The sequence below is a fragment of the Ambystoma mexicanum genome, chromosome 4q (genome assembly GCF_040938575.1).
Source record: "Ambystoma mexicanum isolate Mex_15411 chromosome 4q, UKY_AmexF1_1, whole genome shotgun sequence".
NCBI classification, from domain to species: Eukaryota; Metazoa; Chordata; class Amphibia; order Caudata; family Ambystomatidae; genus Ambystoma; species Ambystoma mexicanum.
This window is the reverse complement of record NC_090928.1, coordinates 92,454,818-92,471,806: the sequence shown is the minus strand read 5'-3', so window position 1 is coordinate 92,471,806 and position 16,989 is coordinate 92,454,818. Positions and strand designations below refer to the sequence as shown.

The window sequence follows — 16,989 nt, the reverse complement described above, 5'->3', positions numbered from 1 at the left end:
TAGAACAGACCATTTCTCTTCTCAAGTTGTGATTTAACTTTGAGCTTAAATCAGTGCCGAGCAAGACATATATGCCGATATATGACCAAATGCAATATCTGTAACAACAGTATGATGTTTTGTAGTATTCATAATGTGTCAACAACCGCTATCATGCCTGTACCCTGTAACTAAAGTATTGCAAATAACAGCACCTCAATGCCCCTGAGCTGCATGCGCGCTATATAAATATAAATAAATAAATAAATAAATAAACAAGTCAGCTCAATCTAATATGTAGAGAACTCCCCATTCATTGTTAATATAGACTCAGGAAATGGGGCACGCTATATGAATAGGGAGATGCAGGGGAACATTATATAATGTGAACCATTTCTGGGAACAGAACAATCTATGTGCTGGTGATTTTATGTATATTCGCGTTTGATTAAATCAAATATGTGTTTATGATTTGTAAATCGCGAATTGGTTCATGTTGTATAGCATGTATCTGGCAATAATGTACAAGGAACTCTAAAAAAGAGTGGCATGCGATTCTATTTTTATATTGGCCATGAAATATCACATGAATGAAGAGAGTCTATATTTTCATGTTAGAAGGAATTGAGTATTTTACTTCTTGAGGGCTAGGGGAAAGGTTATTTTTTGATATAGACATTATATTACACCACACGTTCGTGGTTCATAGCATCTTGTCTGCTCAGGATACGATGCCAGCGTGTCTCAGAAGACACCACGTGATGTTGCCACATGTATTTAAAGTTGCACAGGCAAAACTGACTTGAGAGGGAGCCAGCCTCTCCCCTTTGCGGTACCTGTGCGTATTATGATACCGAGGTGGGGACTTTAATGCCTTAATGGTATAGCCTGGGCAACAGTCCATCCGGAAAGGCTGCTAGTGCTTGTGTGGCGCGCCCAACCACGCACATCACTTGTGAGAGTACCAGCTTGCATTGCAGAATCAGAGATTGAAGTGTATTGTCCTTTCATGCTGTAGGTGTATCTTATTGAAAGGAAACAAGTGCCTTATTGTAGCAGTGGTTATAGGAGCAGTTACTATTAACATTTATTCTGGCAGAAAAAAGCATGTCTGAGATCGCTGTTTGGTTCTGTTGCTCGAAGGGGGTTTGCCTGGAAGTGTGTGATGAACTGCCCTTGCCTTTGGGGGGATCAGATGGATATGCAAATTAATATTGCCCTCGGCTATGGCACAGAGCGCTGAATTGTGACTGCAGACCTATAGAATGCGCAGCCCAGAGAACAGGCTATTTTAGCTATTGCTCATTCTCAGTAAATGATTCCTCACATTGTTGGCTAACTAGTCACGAGAAGAAGGTTCTGTGAGCCATTATTTCGCTGCATTATATCTTCCCTTTCAAGCATCTGGTGGATTTTGGATCAATGTAGGTGGCCTCCTATTAGCTTGGCAGACAAATGCTATGTCAAAGGTAACTGAGATGCAGCCGAGAAAAACAAGAGCTGATTGTTAAAAAGAAGTGATAATCTAATCTGTACTAGATAATAATCACACACAATAAATCACAGCCATTTTTTCCTCTCACAGACCATTTAGAAACCAAAGACTAGAAGGAGGAAGTGCTTGGGAGGAAATTGAATCTGTATTCGCTGTCTTCAAAAAGATTCCATTTTTACTTATTCCTGGCTTTGCTCCACTGCGGCTTCAGCACATTTTCAATGAAAAGTATATCTTCAGCCACGCTTTGATGGTAAGACTGTTTCTTTAGACATTCTAATGAAACTCGATATTGCTAAACTAATGAATATTTGTGCTTTTTAAAGTCAGCCGTCAAACTATGATGACTTCCTTTGTGAAGTAGTTTTACTTAAGACTCGGAGGAGAATATTTCATTGATGTACTGTGCTGAACCGGAAACTTATAGCAATATTTTGACTTTTAAGTTCCTGTTATCTTTGTTTTCAAATAATACACTATTCATGAACAGCGGTTTAATTTGATCTAAATCTAATCAAGCAAGCAAATAAGGTGTGTTGAGTTTGTTTGAAGTTCGACGTGCAGGGTGTTCTTAATGCTGTTCAGTTTAGTGGTCAGGCTTTTTCACAGCAGTGCCTGCTGAGGATTGCTTGTATTGCTCATACTGGTGTTTAAATTTGCCTCTAGTTCCCAGTCTGAATTTAGTGAGAGTGAATATATTGCTCGTGAAAGATGCCAGCTTGCAGTGGAAATGTGGGTCCTCCGCAGCAGAGGGACCATATTCATGGTGCCGACGATTTTGTGCCAAATCTGTTCAAGGTGGCTGAAGAGTAGTACAGTGTCCATGCTGAGTCCTTCACTCTGCTATGAGAATGAAAGAAATGTGCCTGTGCTTGCAAGAAATTTGGAGCCCCTCTACTCAGAACCCACATGGCTCAAGTAACCTGTTCTGTTGGATATTTTCCACTCAGGAAGGTGTACAACCACGTTTTAGCTCACTGCACCTTTCACAGGTGAGAAATACCCATTTGTCTATCAGTCTAGACCCACCCACAGAGGCAGTGCAGCACCAAAACGCTACATGATTCACCTCTGAACAAAAGTACCATCAGAAACCACAGACACATGTATCACGCTTGGTGGACATCATCAGTGAGCTGATGCACAGTGAGAAAGAGGTCCACACCCCCACAACCCTTATCAACTTAAGGTTAAACCCCAGGTTTTACAAAAATTTAAATGCACGTAGGAGCCCCTGAGAGGAATTGCCATCTGGCAAAGTTGTAGAAGCCCTAACTTTTTTGAGTTTCATTAATTGATGCAATATTTGCATGTAATTCCATCTCTAAAAGGGTATTCTGCTAATCAGATTCCCCTTTCATAACCCCCATGACAGAGCAGGTTCAGAGGTCACCGTTTCCAGCGACAGCCAAGTCTCTGCAGTACATGGGCTGCATTTTAGATATGCACCTCTGTTCCAAAAACTACATAATTATGAGAATGCTATCCTGGTGGCATGTTCAACTTTAAATATAAGCCATATCAAAATTGTAGGAATGGTGGTTAGCATCTCATACAATTATCCAAGTCACATCAATTTGACATCAGACATGTGTCAGCCATGTGAGCCCAGCTCGGCTGTGGAAGGGTTATGTGTATTCCCCCCCACCCAAGCTGTCTGTGGCCAGGGCGTTGCTTCTTTGTGCGGGTAGGTAGCATCCTCTTCAGAGAGACAGAGACTCCACAGGAAGCTGCCCTGGAAATGGAAATCAAAGGACGCACCCATTCACAAAAGGAGTAGCCTCACGCCAGGGTGCTGCATACCAAAAGGGTCTTGAATCCTATTGAGAAGCAAAGGGGACAGGATTAGTGTAGACAGAGGGAGCTCCTGACATCTGGAGAAAAGTACCACAATCTTGTTTCCCTTTTCCTCTATCTTGCCTTACTGTCCCCTCCACTTCCTGTAGCACTAGGTTCTTTTTGTGTGATGTCAGAAGGCAAAGTCTGAAAGGGGCCCTTAGATGCCTGTGTCCTGACGCAACCTCTCCCAACATTGTGTCTGCGCTTCTCTGGCTTCTGCCTCGTTTCGGGACCCTCGCCTCCTTTGCCCTCTGGCCCGGTGCGTCGATCGGGGATCAGATGTGTGCAGATCTGTGAAGGAATCTCTCCTCACTTCTACAGGGCGCCCCGTACACCTCTTGATCCCGGCTCGATCGTCCCGTCCTCGCGTTTCTCCGCCTTTACTCCGTTACTACGTCTACGAAGGGGCAAGTGGGGGAGGGTCCCTATTCGGGCGCCATCTTGAAAGGGGCCCTTAGGGGTCCCTCGCGATATGGAAACAAGGCAATAACCATACACGAAAGGATGTGCCAGACACAAGGTTCAAATTCCCAATACTAGGGTTTATTGCAAGCACAATAGTCCCAATTGGCCAACTGTGGTCTCACGCCCCGCAACGTGTATTCTCTAGACCTCGAGGGACGCAAGAGAGCGAATTATGTACATCAGTTACATATATACAAAATGCATATCATACAATCAGCTATGTCATGTTTAACACCCCCCTTTTATTGAGTTTCTTTGAACTCGGGATGATGATGGACATTTCCGACGAGTATGACAATTATGACACTTTCGATGTATGTGCAATTTAGAAAGTGCAGAGGCATCTTCTAGTTGTTGAACAGAACATGGTGCTTCTGTTCTTGGAAGCAAGCTGCACACGGGGGAAGAGTCACATTCCAAGCTTTGCTATCTATGAGGTGCTATTCGTGTCCTGGGAGCCAACACGCTCTAAAGGGTTTTGTGAAGGGGGGCCGTAAGAAGAGTAATATTCAAGCCTTTAGCTGCTTTATTCTAACATATTCTACCACAGTACGAGACTGGCTGACAGCTGTGAAATGATTAAATGCCCTGCAGCTCTCCCTCAAGGCTACAGAGAGGGAGCGTGGGCATTCCTTTCTGGGCTGCTCATGAGGAGTTTCAACGAACTCCTCAGTCCCGCGGCCTTGCTCTTTCATATTCAGACAACAATGTTAACAGTTGAGCAGAGTAAGCAGAATTCGCAAGAATTGCAGGCTGAAAAGCAGTTTAGACAGAAAGCAATGAGCAATGGTTAACAAGCAAAATGGCGATTCTTGCTACGTTTAAAATGGCCGCTTGTTGGTCAAGCATAGCAGTCTGTATTTCTATAATTCTGTGCATAAGACTGTTGGCCTTCGTCCATCAAGATACGTCTATCATCCAAATGAAGGGTATTCACTTTTCCAGATTGACAAGTCCACTGATTCCAAAGACAGGGATTGGACACCTAAAACAGGCTTGCTTTAGTCCAATCACCTGTGACACTTAACAAAGAATTCATTGGACCTCTGTTGGGAGGGTTGATCTTTGCAAATTCCTCCACCACTGAGGTGAAGAATGAGCATCCAAGGCTGAAGCACACTCTGCTCCCTACCCATTCCAGGCACATTGGGGGTACCTGCTGCTGTAGCAAGGCCTGCCTCTCTGCCAGCCACAATGGTACCCAGTACCTCACCTTGCTGAAGGACTCCTGCAGTTATGTGTTAGCCTCCCCTGTGTTTGGGAGACCGTGTGCAATGCCTTATCTTGCTCGTGAGTCCCTAGAGTGAAGATGCACAGCATCCTGTTAGCTAAAACAGCCAGCATCCCCATTTGGATTGCCTCAAACCAACTAAAGTGCTTTCAAATCGTATTCAATGCAATACCAACTGCTGCTGTCTTTTGCACTCTACCGAAGTCTTCAAACCAGCGTGCTTGCATTTCGAACAAGCTCAATGATGCATCCTACCTTGCAGAGCCTGTCACCTGCTCAGCTTGCATCAGCTGCTCATCGCCAGAACCCAACTCACACTGATGGAGAGTGTCTTGCCACCTTGAACTGTCAGTTACCAAACGGCTCAACCTCAATCTGCCTCTTGGTTAACCACACACTGGAGCATCAGGCGCACCGCTTAGAATCATCACCTTCAACTCAAGCCGCTGCAGCGTCACTGGTTGACCCTAACCAACAGTTACTATGTCTCGTACCTGCTCGACCATAAGCCGATACTGGTGAGCGATCCAACCTGAGATAGGACTAAGCAACAGTGTTGGGGTTGTGAAGTGCCACACTGGCAACTTAAGTGTAGAGAATTAGTGTATGCTATATTCATTCAAACTAGTATGCGAATGGTAGCAAACTGTCAGCCACTGAAGGGGGGAGAAAGGGCTGTAACACCTAAACCAGCCTTAAAGTGACAACAAAAACAAACACTTGCCCCCAATATGGTGTGCTCAGTTCAATAGAATTCATTAATGAACAGTAAGGTAGAAGTATACTGGATAGACTGGTTTCTTCAGCTGTGAAAAAGTATTCACTGTTCATGAGTTACAGTGTGACTATACGCTTGGTTCATTATATTCATAAAAGGAAAACTAGGTATTCCTATTAGACTCTATTCAATCTATACATGTCGAGTTTGCCTACCTTAACCATTGGTGCACTTGCTAATGTTTCACCATGGAGGCTTTCTGTGGGCTAGACATGTGATTGCTGGTCTATAACATCCCATTCGTAAAATTCATAAGGCAATTCTTGAATTCATGTTTAAACTAAATGCCATGCCACTGGTTCGAGAGCATATGGAGGAGAAAAAAAGAGATGACGAACATCCATATCAATACCAAATCAGTATTGTGTCCGATTAGTTCAAAAAAGTAAGTGAAGCTGGGGTTAGCTCTTCCCATGAAAACTCCAGTGAGCCATACAGTGACATGGCGTCTCAAATGTGGTGGAAGACCCGCACGACCACTTGAAACGTCCATATTCATTGAAAGTTATTTGTGGGATTCCACCCTGCGTTGTTATTACTCAATAAGTGTGAGCCTGACATCTGTTCAATTAAGTTCCAAAAGCAATCAGATATATCTCTCCACTGTTATACCTTGTGGTAATCATAGAAACATAGAAACAACTGTGGATAATAGTAAAGTTAGAGGGTCCACTGGCGTATATTACCTGTGGCTAATCAGTGTCTGTGTACAATTATGACTGTATCTTCATTCACATTCTGAGCATCTTTCATTCAAAATATCCAAGACATCCATCACCAGTGTCTTGTATAAATGTAACTCACCACCCATTGGGAAAATAGATTGAAGCACTATCATTAAACCCATAGTGTCCATGCGTGTAATTAGTATTCATATTGTATCATTTAAATAATGAGTGTCCAAGTGTAACATAAAGCCACCTCGCCTTTCGTTGGTTTCCATGTGGATACTTCTTTGATATAAGGATCTGGAAAGTGTTGTCTTTCAAAGGACCGCCTGAAAGAAACACATGCAAATGCAGGTTGTGTTATGCCCGAACGTGTGTCATCTTTAAACTTCGTGCTGGGTGCTCATAATTCGGCCCATACCTTACAAACAGAAGCGGTTACACGTTTTCTGTCTGACTGATTATTTCATAGTGCCGCCTGGAAAAAAAGGATTCCGTGATGTAAAAATGTCCAAGACTTAACTTTAATGTTATCCATCTGGTGCTAGTTGTATTGTCCGTTTCCTTACCTTCTAACTTGGCGAGCAGGTTTGTTTGAAGATGCCGGTGGCATTCGGCGTTTGGGGATGCAGCCGCCATCTTGAATCGCCTATATATGCAGTGAACGTCATCTGCACAAGAGCATGAGGATGTCACGTTATTGTGATGTCATTGCGCTATGTTGACGTAGTTTGTGCACACATTGCGAACATTATTCGCTGCCGCATGTAATTCCATAATGAGATGCACGAGCATAGTGTGATCATTGGATTCTGCCTTGCAATGTTGCACAATTGCATTAAAGTAAAATATAGTTGGACCTTCTTCAAAGATAATTATTTCTATATGTGCAAATAGTGTTTGGGCAGAACATGTGTTGTCACTGGAACATCTGATTATCTCCCAGCATTCTGCAGCCTCATGCTGTGCCATGTGGCAGCAAGGGCTGCAGTATTGAAAGGAGAAAGTGGCCCCAATTTGGGCTCTGGTGGGCTGTGTAGCCCATGATTCTTACGTAGAGTCAATCACTATATATTATAGTGACCATTGACTCATAAACTATTCACATTAGGAATTATTTAGAAAAGCACACTGTAAATTATCTGTTTATGATCAGTAACGCCCAATCATAGTTCCATTACTTCTGCATTTGCACATGGTAAATTCTGAGAGTGAAATTTGTATCATCGTTATGGTTGCTAGAGACCAGACCCTTCACCATAGTGAGGATCCAATCAGTACTGAGGACTACATTGTGTGTCATACATTTTACCCATAAAAGGGTGTTGAATATTTTTGGACGTATTCGGTCCTGTGGTAGAACTGCTGTGCACGTTTAGAGGTGGGTCCCTGTATCATCCTATCTATCCGACACCATGTCACTGGCCAACTCATTTGGTGCTCAAATTTCGTTAGTGCAACAATAATGCATTCTCCATAGAGGCTTTATCTAGGCTGAACATGGAATTGCTAGTCTACAACATCCTATTCATATATTCATGAAAACATTATTTGACTGAATTAAATGTTTAGATTGGATGGCATTCCACCTTCTGGTGATTGCAGGATTACATTTGCACCAGTCTCTGGGGAAGGTTACCAGAATTATAATAGCCTGCAGCTAATCATTTTCTTAATACAATTGTGGCTATATCCTGATTCTCATTCTGACAACAGAGGCTCTTAGGGGGAAAGACCAAAGTTATGTTAGATCCAAGTTACATTCTGAGTGATCTTTTTTTCTTGGGCCATCACATGACCAAAACCGTCTCCATAAAACTATATGCAAAACATTATCAAATCAAGCGTCATTAGCAATGCATTGTAATGTCATGGAAAGACCTGCCTTTCATTGTCCCTATGTAATCCGAGTATACTCTGTAATTTGCAGATTACCTTTGCCGCTTGGATTGGGGTTGGAATCCCTTGACAGAAATGTTCGAGGGAGAAAAGACCGAAAGTTATTTTTCCAAAAATGTTTGGCCTTTTCTCCGCTGAACATTGCTGTCACAGGCTTCCAACCCCACCCACATCATCACCTTGCGGCGGCACACTTCGATCTGTGCCGCTGACTCGTGTCCCTGCAATGCCTGTTCCCTTTCACTTCTGTGATCGGGCACCGGCGCCCCAGGGTCCTTTACTTTTTCTTTTTTAATGGTCTACAGGATCAGCTCCGAGGGATACCCACATTCCCCATTCACTGTATAGTGAACAAGGCTGTGGGGGACACACTTGCAGCCCCCGCAGCCCTTGTCACCGAATGGGGGATTTGGTCCAACTTTTCAGCTGTTCAGACTTTTTTCTAACGGCCGAAATTCAGCCAATTCACCCATTCAGGCTTTTTTATTCACCCTTTCGGATGATTCCGGCCTCTGCCTCTTTGTGTCTTAGTCTTAGTGACTGATCACCCTATCTGGCATCGGTAGTATGTGTTTGATGCCCACAAATGTCATTCTCTCTTGATTCGCCATCGAGTCGTGGGTAGCCCACTGTTCCTGTATGGGTGATCTTTTTTCTGAGACATTGGACAAATTCAGATGTTCTCGTATAGTGGATCCTACATACAGTTTATTGCAAATGCATATAATGATAAAAATAACAAATTTGGTTTTGCAATTAATCAGATCCTCAATTCGTAATTCCTGATTATCATTTGTCACAAACAGTTTATCATTATTCAAGGCATGCTTGCACATAGAGCAACCCATACATTTATAAAAGCCCCCCACTTTGAGCCCAGTAGTCAAACTGCTCTGAACTTCCTGTTGTCTGATTTCCATAAAGCTGGGTCTGAGTTTGTTTTTTAAGGTGGGGGCTTTGGTAAACACACCTATTGGCGTTTCCGAAATGTAGTTTCTCAGTTCCTCATCTAATAACAAAATATGCCAGTGTTTTCTGAAAATTGTATTTATCTCATAGTACCCAGAGAGGGACAATGAGAAGCAGTCCCAGTGGCCCTCACCGGGGTGTTACCCGACTGGGAATCCCTCTCCCCCACAAAATTCCTTCCTTTCTGTGCCCGTTGAGGGGGTGCTGCAGCCACTCAGCCAATGAGGAGGCTCGGAACGGGGTAATCCCCACTCTGAGCCACCGCACGGCTGAAGGCTGCTATCTTCCGCTGACGGGGATCGAAATAAGTGTTGTTCGTTCCACCCACCCCCTCAATCCAAAGAATCCCCTCCCCACCCCACTTACCTTCTTTTTTGTCCATTTCAGGAGTAGACTCGCTGGGAACACTTCTGTCCCCAGCGCATCCTCTCTCGAACCGGAACAGGCTGTTATGGAAAGGAATACGAGACTACACATAGTCTCTTCTCTCCTTTCCATGGTGGCCATTTTATTTGTTTATATTTTGCCCTATTTTTTGAATGGCTGCCAAGGAAAGAGGGAAGGGACTACTTCTAGTCCCTTCTCCCTTTCCATGGCAGCCATTTTGTTGTTTACCTTTTTACAAAATGTTCAATGGCAACCATGCAAAGGCAAAACAGAATTTGTTTTCCCTTCCCCGGTGGCCATTTTTTTTACATTTCTTTTTTTGTGTTCCGAAACGCTGATGCGTTTCAGAACAGAAAACAAATGCTCTTAGTACCCCAGTTTTACAGACCGGGGTACTAATAGCAATAGGCCCCTCACAGGGGGGCATTACCACTCCCGATAATGCCCCTGGGCCTTCGTTAAGGCCCTTGCTTTGCTCAGGTCTGTTAATATGGTTCCCCAGGGCATTACCTGAAGTTGTAATGCCCCCCATGCTCGGCGCCCATTGCTTAATTATTGTCTCTACAGTATTGGGTGATCATCCTGGTCTCGTTAGTCACATTATTAGGCTGACCTTTGGACTAAGCAATAGGTTCCTATAAACCTTGTCAACTTGTTTTTTGACTTTTTGGATGTATGTGGAGTAACCCCTGCAAAGGAATCTTATTTGAATAATGTTGGATTCCTCCTGATAGCTTTTGTCTACACTACAATTTATTTTGACTCTTGTGAATTCCCCTTTGGGGATGTTAGTAGTCACACTTTGTTTGTGACAGCTATTAGAACGCAGTGTTGCATTAAACTCAGTTGTTTTCCTGTAGGTTCTTGTACACATTGAATCTTCAATTATATCTATGTTAAGATCCAAAACAGTTATGTGTTTCTACTCATCTCTAGGGTTAGTTAAATTCCAGACATATTGTTGTTGAGATAATTGTGAAATGTGATCAATTTACCCTCAGTGTCATCCCATATGAGTAGACTATCGTAGACTATCATCTATAAATCATAGCCAAATGTGGTATTTCCTTGCAGCATCAGGGATGGTGGAAATATGTGTTTGTTCATATGCACCCATGAAAAGTTTGGCCAGGGAGGGTGCATAACTCACCCCCATGGCGACTTGCTTTGTCTGTTTCTATAGAGTATCTTTCAATAGAAAGATGTGTTCTTAGGTAAATGCAAGACATTCTTGGATCATTCGTATCTGGAGCAGGAAGGAGGCAGATAAGTAATTGAAAAAGTGATCAACAGTTGTTATGGCTATCTAGTGATCAGTGGAGGCATACAGTACCTTAACGTCCATGGTTGCTAAGGTAAGGCGTGAGTGCCATCTGACTTGATTCAATATTTCTAGCACCTGCCTGGTATCCCTTGCATATGATGGTAATTTATGAACCCCAGGTCTGAAGAATACATCTCTAAAGATTGATATATTCTACATAAGCCAACCCTTCCCTCTAACGATTGGGCTTATCTCTGGTAATATTTCAAACGATTTATGTATCTTGGGAAGGAAATATATTGTTGGAATTTAGGGTGTTCAGAAATAAGGAAAGCTCTTTCATACTTATCTAAAAGTTGTATCAGGTGCCATTTAATTATGAGATCATAGTATCCTGTGAGGGAGCATCTCACAAACCCACAATTGTTTTTTTTGTAACAATTTGGGAGGGACAGATGTTTTTCTTTCACCCTGATGTAATCCCCTTTGTTGAGAATTACAATATTTCCCCGTTGTCCACTTCCTTAATGATAATGTGTTCGTATGTCTGAAGTCTTTTTAGTGCATTATTTGCGTCATAGTTTTGGTTATAAGGTGATTTGCTGGTCTTGATATGTTTGCTGTTCGATAATTTGTTTATATTCCTGATTTCTGCCTTGTGGAATGTGTCAATGAGACTGTTATGTTGAGACAGTGAAATAAAACTGGATGCTGGTTTGAGTTTTCGTATCTCTCATGACCGTTCTTTCAATACCCATTTCTTGTATCACTTGTTCAATTGTCACTTGTGTGTTCCCTTCCAAGCACATTAACAGCAGGGTGTTGTTAATTTCTTTTATCGTAAGTGTGCTGATTTCATGATGAAATCTGGGATTGGTTTGTCTCCAATTACCATTATGAAGATAAAAATTGCATTTTTATTTTTTTTAATAAATTTGTAAGTGTCACTTTGAATGTTGGTCATGTCACAGTCTGTAGTTGGAGCAAGGGAAAGGCCTTTATTAAGGAATTGTAACAAATGTTTGTTGAAATCACATGTGGAAAGATTCATGACTAAGCTCACCCCCTGTCTCATCTGAATGTCCTCCCTCTTCTTGATTCTGATATTGTTTTCATTCCTATTCTTGCAGCCTCTACTCCAGTGTGATCTACCCTTTCCTCTTCTTTCTCTGCAGTGCTTCTTTGAGCTACTATATCTGTGTGTGGTGGTACCTGAATCGTACTTGTTTTGGTGTACGGTGATTTCCTTTGCAATATCGCTTTGTCTGTTCTAAAAAACCTTTTTTGGTGGATGCCGTTGGGGTCTCACTCATGGTCGCAATATTGCTAGGTCTGTCACTATTGCTGCCTGCATCTGATGCCCCTCTTATCATCATACTTGGGCTGGAAAGGACATACTGTGTCAAGACGATACTCTTTGATGTTGCGTGACAAAAGGTGAAGGAGGTGTATCTCTTAACTGTTCCAGTTTTATCTTTATGATTGGGTTGGCTCTCGGTTTGTAAATGTATGGAGACGAATAGGTGCGTTTGCCTCTACTCCTCCTTGTACTCCTGCAGGGCAGAGGTAAATGGGTACACAACCCATCTACGAAAAATTAACATAGTTCAAATAACCTGTTGTATGGGATGCTTCCCACTCATGAGGGTCTACAAACATGTTTTAACTAACAGTGTTTTCACAGAGGAGACATATGCATGTGAAATACAGTTTTTGTAAATAATGGGTTTGTATGTGGCAACTGGGATTAGGGTTTTTGTGAAGCAGGAACGTGAACACTGGAAAATGGACCAACCATTTACACTAATAAGACTTTCTATTTATGTATTGATTCATTGAACCACCACCAATGGGTTAATAATAGTTGTGCGTCTTGCTTTGCATGTGAGCTAGCACAAACAAGACTTTCTTTGCAGCTCAAGGAAGGTGCTTGCCACACAGTCCGATCATTCCCTTAATATAGTGTGCTATTTTTAGACTTTGAAAACGGCGGGGGCAAGTAGACACCACTCCTCTCCAGACCCTCATTCTCACTTGTCCTAGCTGAAAAAACATATTTCCTCCCCTCTGCCCCCTCTGATTCTACACTACATACCTCAGCCTTCAACAACTTAGAGATCCCCTACTGCCATTCAACCCAAACAAATAGGGGTGCAGGAGAAATCCTGAATATAGCCAAGTTACATGTCATGTATACATTGTTATATGCCACACTTCCCTTGTTATTTGGAAGATGATCATTAAGATTTCCTTTTTACTTTGCATGTTGCGACTTTTAGAACAGGAAACTTGATGAACAAAACAAAACTACAAGTCACAAAATGCCACCAAAAAAACCAAGAATTGGATGGGCATCGTCTGAATTATATGGAGACATGCACACACCCGCGCACGTACGTACACACACACGCACACACACACACACAAACACACACACACACTAAAATCTCACATTCAATGTGTCAGAACGCTCACATACACACTAGGATGCACATGTGTGCACACACACAAACACTCGCCTTCACGGAGCAAATGCACATTGCACACACAATCCCTTACACACACCTTCACACCATATATACACACACACACGTTCACATCAAACACATACACATTGCATGCACACCCTCTCAGGTGACATGCACACCGTCACACCACACATTCCCCCTTACAATGCACATATATTAAAAAGAGGAAACACCGTTTCTGGGCAACATTATTATACAGAAAAAATGAAATTAAAATAAATCATATTTATGCTGAACAAAGCCTTTGGAGAATCGTCATCTGCAGAAGTTTGAGACACAGCACTTAACCATTATGCTACAATGATGTTAATGTTTGGAGTCTCAGGCGTTTCATACCAAGCCTTTTATCATTGAACATATTAAATTACAGGCTAAGTATGCAATGCATGCCTCATCAAACACCAAGACTTTATGGCCCAGTGGTTAAATGCTGGGCCTTGAACTTTGGCAGACCAGTGTTCAAGGCTGCATGTTTTTTTTTTAAATTTAACTAATTAAATTTAATTTAATTAAAAGAAAAGCAACACAACTGGGAGGTGGCACGGTTTGTTGCAGTGCAGTCCTGCAATCTTATTTGGCATGAGGCTGTTTAGACGTGACTGCAATGTCAGCCACGTCCAAACCTCTCTCGCTCCATAATAACGCCGCTAAAAAGAGTGTGCCGAAATGGGCACTGCCGCGGAATAGCCGTGCCAAATCGGCCCGCGCCAAAATGACTGTGCCGAAAAGGGGTGCACCGCTTGGAGCTCGCTGCTTAACCAAAGTGTGTGGTCCATGGCAAATCATTTTTATCTCACTCCGCATTGCCTAAAAATATTGTGAGTTCTCAAAGCCTGCAATCCGAAGCACATGGTTAGTTGTCTGGTAGCATTTTAAAATGGACAGTCGGCACGCCCAAAGGTTGTGCCCGCTGACCATGGCTGAAGACCATGCTAGTGGTCCAGGAGCGTTCTAAAAATCAATTGAATAACAAAATCCTTGAAATTTAAGGAAAAATCTTTATTTGCAGGAATATTAAGGTGAGCAATCCATTGTAACAAAAAGTTTGAAATTCAAGGAAAATACTTTAGTTGCAAGGACGTTAAGGTGAGAACTTAACACAACAAAAACCCTGAAATTCAGCTAGAGCCACCTTAACTTCGCGCCCCCTGTAGCACAGCCTCTGACCACAATGATGACATCACATATCACATCACTGATGACATCACTAATTACATTACAACTGTAACGGCCATTAAGCATGGCCTTCAGCCATGGTCAGTGTGCATGGCCAAATATATTTGAGCACATGAATGGGTGCTAGTCATGGCCTTCAGTTATGGACAATGGTCACAACCTTCACCCGTGTGCACTGAATATTTGAAAACACTAACAGGCTACCATCCATAGATTTTGGCCTTTACCAGTGGATTCAGCTTTCAACCATGTCCACTGTATATTATGTACCTTGATCAGGCACTAGCCATGGGCTTTAGCACAATACAGTCCAGTGGCCACAATCTTTGGCTGTGCCCACTATGTATTCTAACATATAAATGGGCCACTAGCCATGGCCTTTGACCGCAAGCAGTTTGTACATCTTTTGCCCATGTCCACTGTATATTTTAAAATTATAAAATGCAATAACCGATGGCCTTCGGCCGTGCCCACTGTGTATTATACAACACTAACCAGCCACTAGCTATGGCCCTCTGCCGTGCCCACTATATATTATATACACTAACAAGCCACTAGCCACAGTCTTCAAAAGAATACTAGCCAGTGGCCACAGTCTTTGGCCATGCCGACTGTATACTCTAACATATTAATGGAACTAGGTATGGCGTTTAGTCATGGCCACTGATTACAGCTTTCAACGTTGCCAGTGTATATTTTTAAAGGTTGTACGTGAAAATACCGAAAGAGAAAAGTGCTCACAGCAAAAAAACAAAATGAATTTGTTCGTAAAGTACAATCATTTTGTATTGATAAATTAATGTTAGTGTTACATGTGCAGGCATGAATGCTATGAAATCATAAGTTAAAAGTGAAGTTAGCACGCAGAATTAATGATAGAAAAGAATAGGTACATTACACCGTTGTGTATGATGAACTCCCCTGTCTCCCTGCGACGCCATTTCCCTTCACTAATGTGGATGGGAATCTGTGCTGCAGGGTCCTTTTTTATTTTTTGTATTTCTTTATTTGTCTGCCCGCCCGAAAGCAGGGGACACCCCTGCAGCCCCTTATCCTATTATATCAAACAAGGGAGCGGAGGACAACCCTGCATCCCTGCTCCCCCTCTTAGCTATAATGGGATCGTATGGTGTCATTGTCTGACAAATGTTACCAATTATACCATATGTTCTTTTTTTTGGACATTTTCTAAGGATACCTTTTAAAACAGTGATGGGCTACTAGACTAGGCTTTTAACCATGCACACTGGTATTTTTTAACACTAACCGACCACTAGTTATGGCCTTTGGTACTGGCCAGTGACCCCAGCCTTTGTCATAGCCAAGTCCACGGCCTACATTTTTATTATTAAGGTAATCGAAGTTTTCATGAGCTAACTTATAAATGATTTTAGGTCCAATTCCATTATTGATGTAATCAGTTACATACAATGTAATTAGTGTTGTCACCATTGATGGCATCAGTAATGTGATTTGTAAAGTCATCAGTGTTCTCATATGTGTACTTAGTGATGTCATCAGTTATGTGATCTGTGATGTCATCATTGTGGTCATAGGCTGCGCAACAGGGGGCACACAGTTAAGGTGGCTTCAGCTGAATTTTAAGGGTTTTGTTGCGTTAAGTTCTAACCTTAACGTCCCTGCAACTAAAGTTTTTTCCTTGAATTTCAAAGGTTTTGTTACAATTTATTTCTCACCTTAATGTCCCTGCAACTAAAGTTTTTTCCATGAATTTCAAAGGTTTTGTTACAATGTATTTCTCACCTTAATGTCCCTGTAACTAAAGTTTTTCCTTGAATTTCAATGTTTTTGTTATTCCATAGATTTTTAAAGGGCTTCCAGACCATTAACCTGGTCTTCTGCCACTGTCCATTTTAAAACGCTATCAGAGCACTAGCCATGACCTTCCGATTGCAGGCTTTGCGAACTCACAATGTTTTTATGCAATGCGCAGTGAGATTAAATTATTTGCCATGGACCACACACTTTGGTTAAGCAGAGTGCACCAAGCGGTACACACCCTTTCAGCACCGTCATTTTGGCGCAGGGCGATTTGGCCACAGCGACCATATTGGCATGTCCTTTTCGGCGCGAAAGCCATTCTAGCGACATTATTTCAGCGCAAGGGATGTTTGGGCGCGTCTGACATTGCAGCCACGTCTAAACGCCCTCATGCCAAATAAGGACTGCACAGCAACAAACCTTGCCACTTCCCAGTTGTGTTGCTTTTCTTTTAATTACAGCCTTGAACCCTGATCTGCCAGAGTTCAACGCCCAGCATTTAACCACTAGGCCACAATGGCTTGGTTCT

General features: G+C 42.4%; 1 protein-coding gene across 5 annotated transcripts in view; it reads left to right on the top strand.

The window, feature by feature from the left end:
• Positions 1 to 16,989, top strand: part of RIN2 (Ras and Rab interactor 2) — a 1,069,632-nt gene that overhangs the window by 416,865 nt on the left and 635,778 nt on the right. For all 5 annotated transcript variants that reach the window (XM_069607527.1, XM_069607524.1, XM_069607525.1 and 2 more), the window contains one exon: positions 1,565 to 1,727. In XM_069607527.1, the coding sequence (XP_069463628.1) occupies positions 1,725 to 1,727 (3 nt within the window). In that variant the 5' untranslated portion in view covers positions 1,565 to 1,724. The remainder of the gene's footprint in view (positions 1 to 1,564; positions 1,728 to 16,989) is intronic.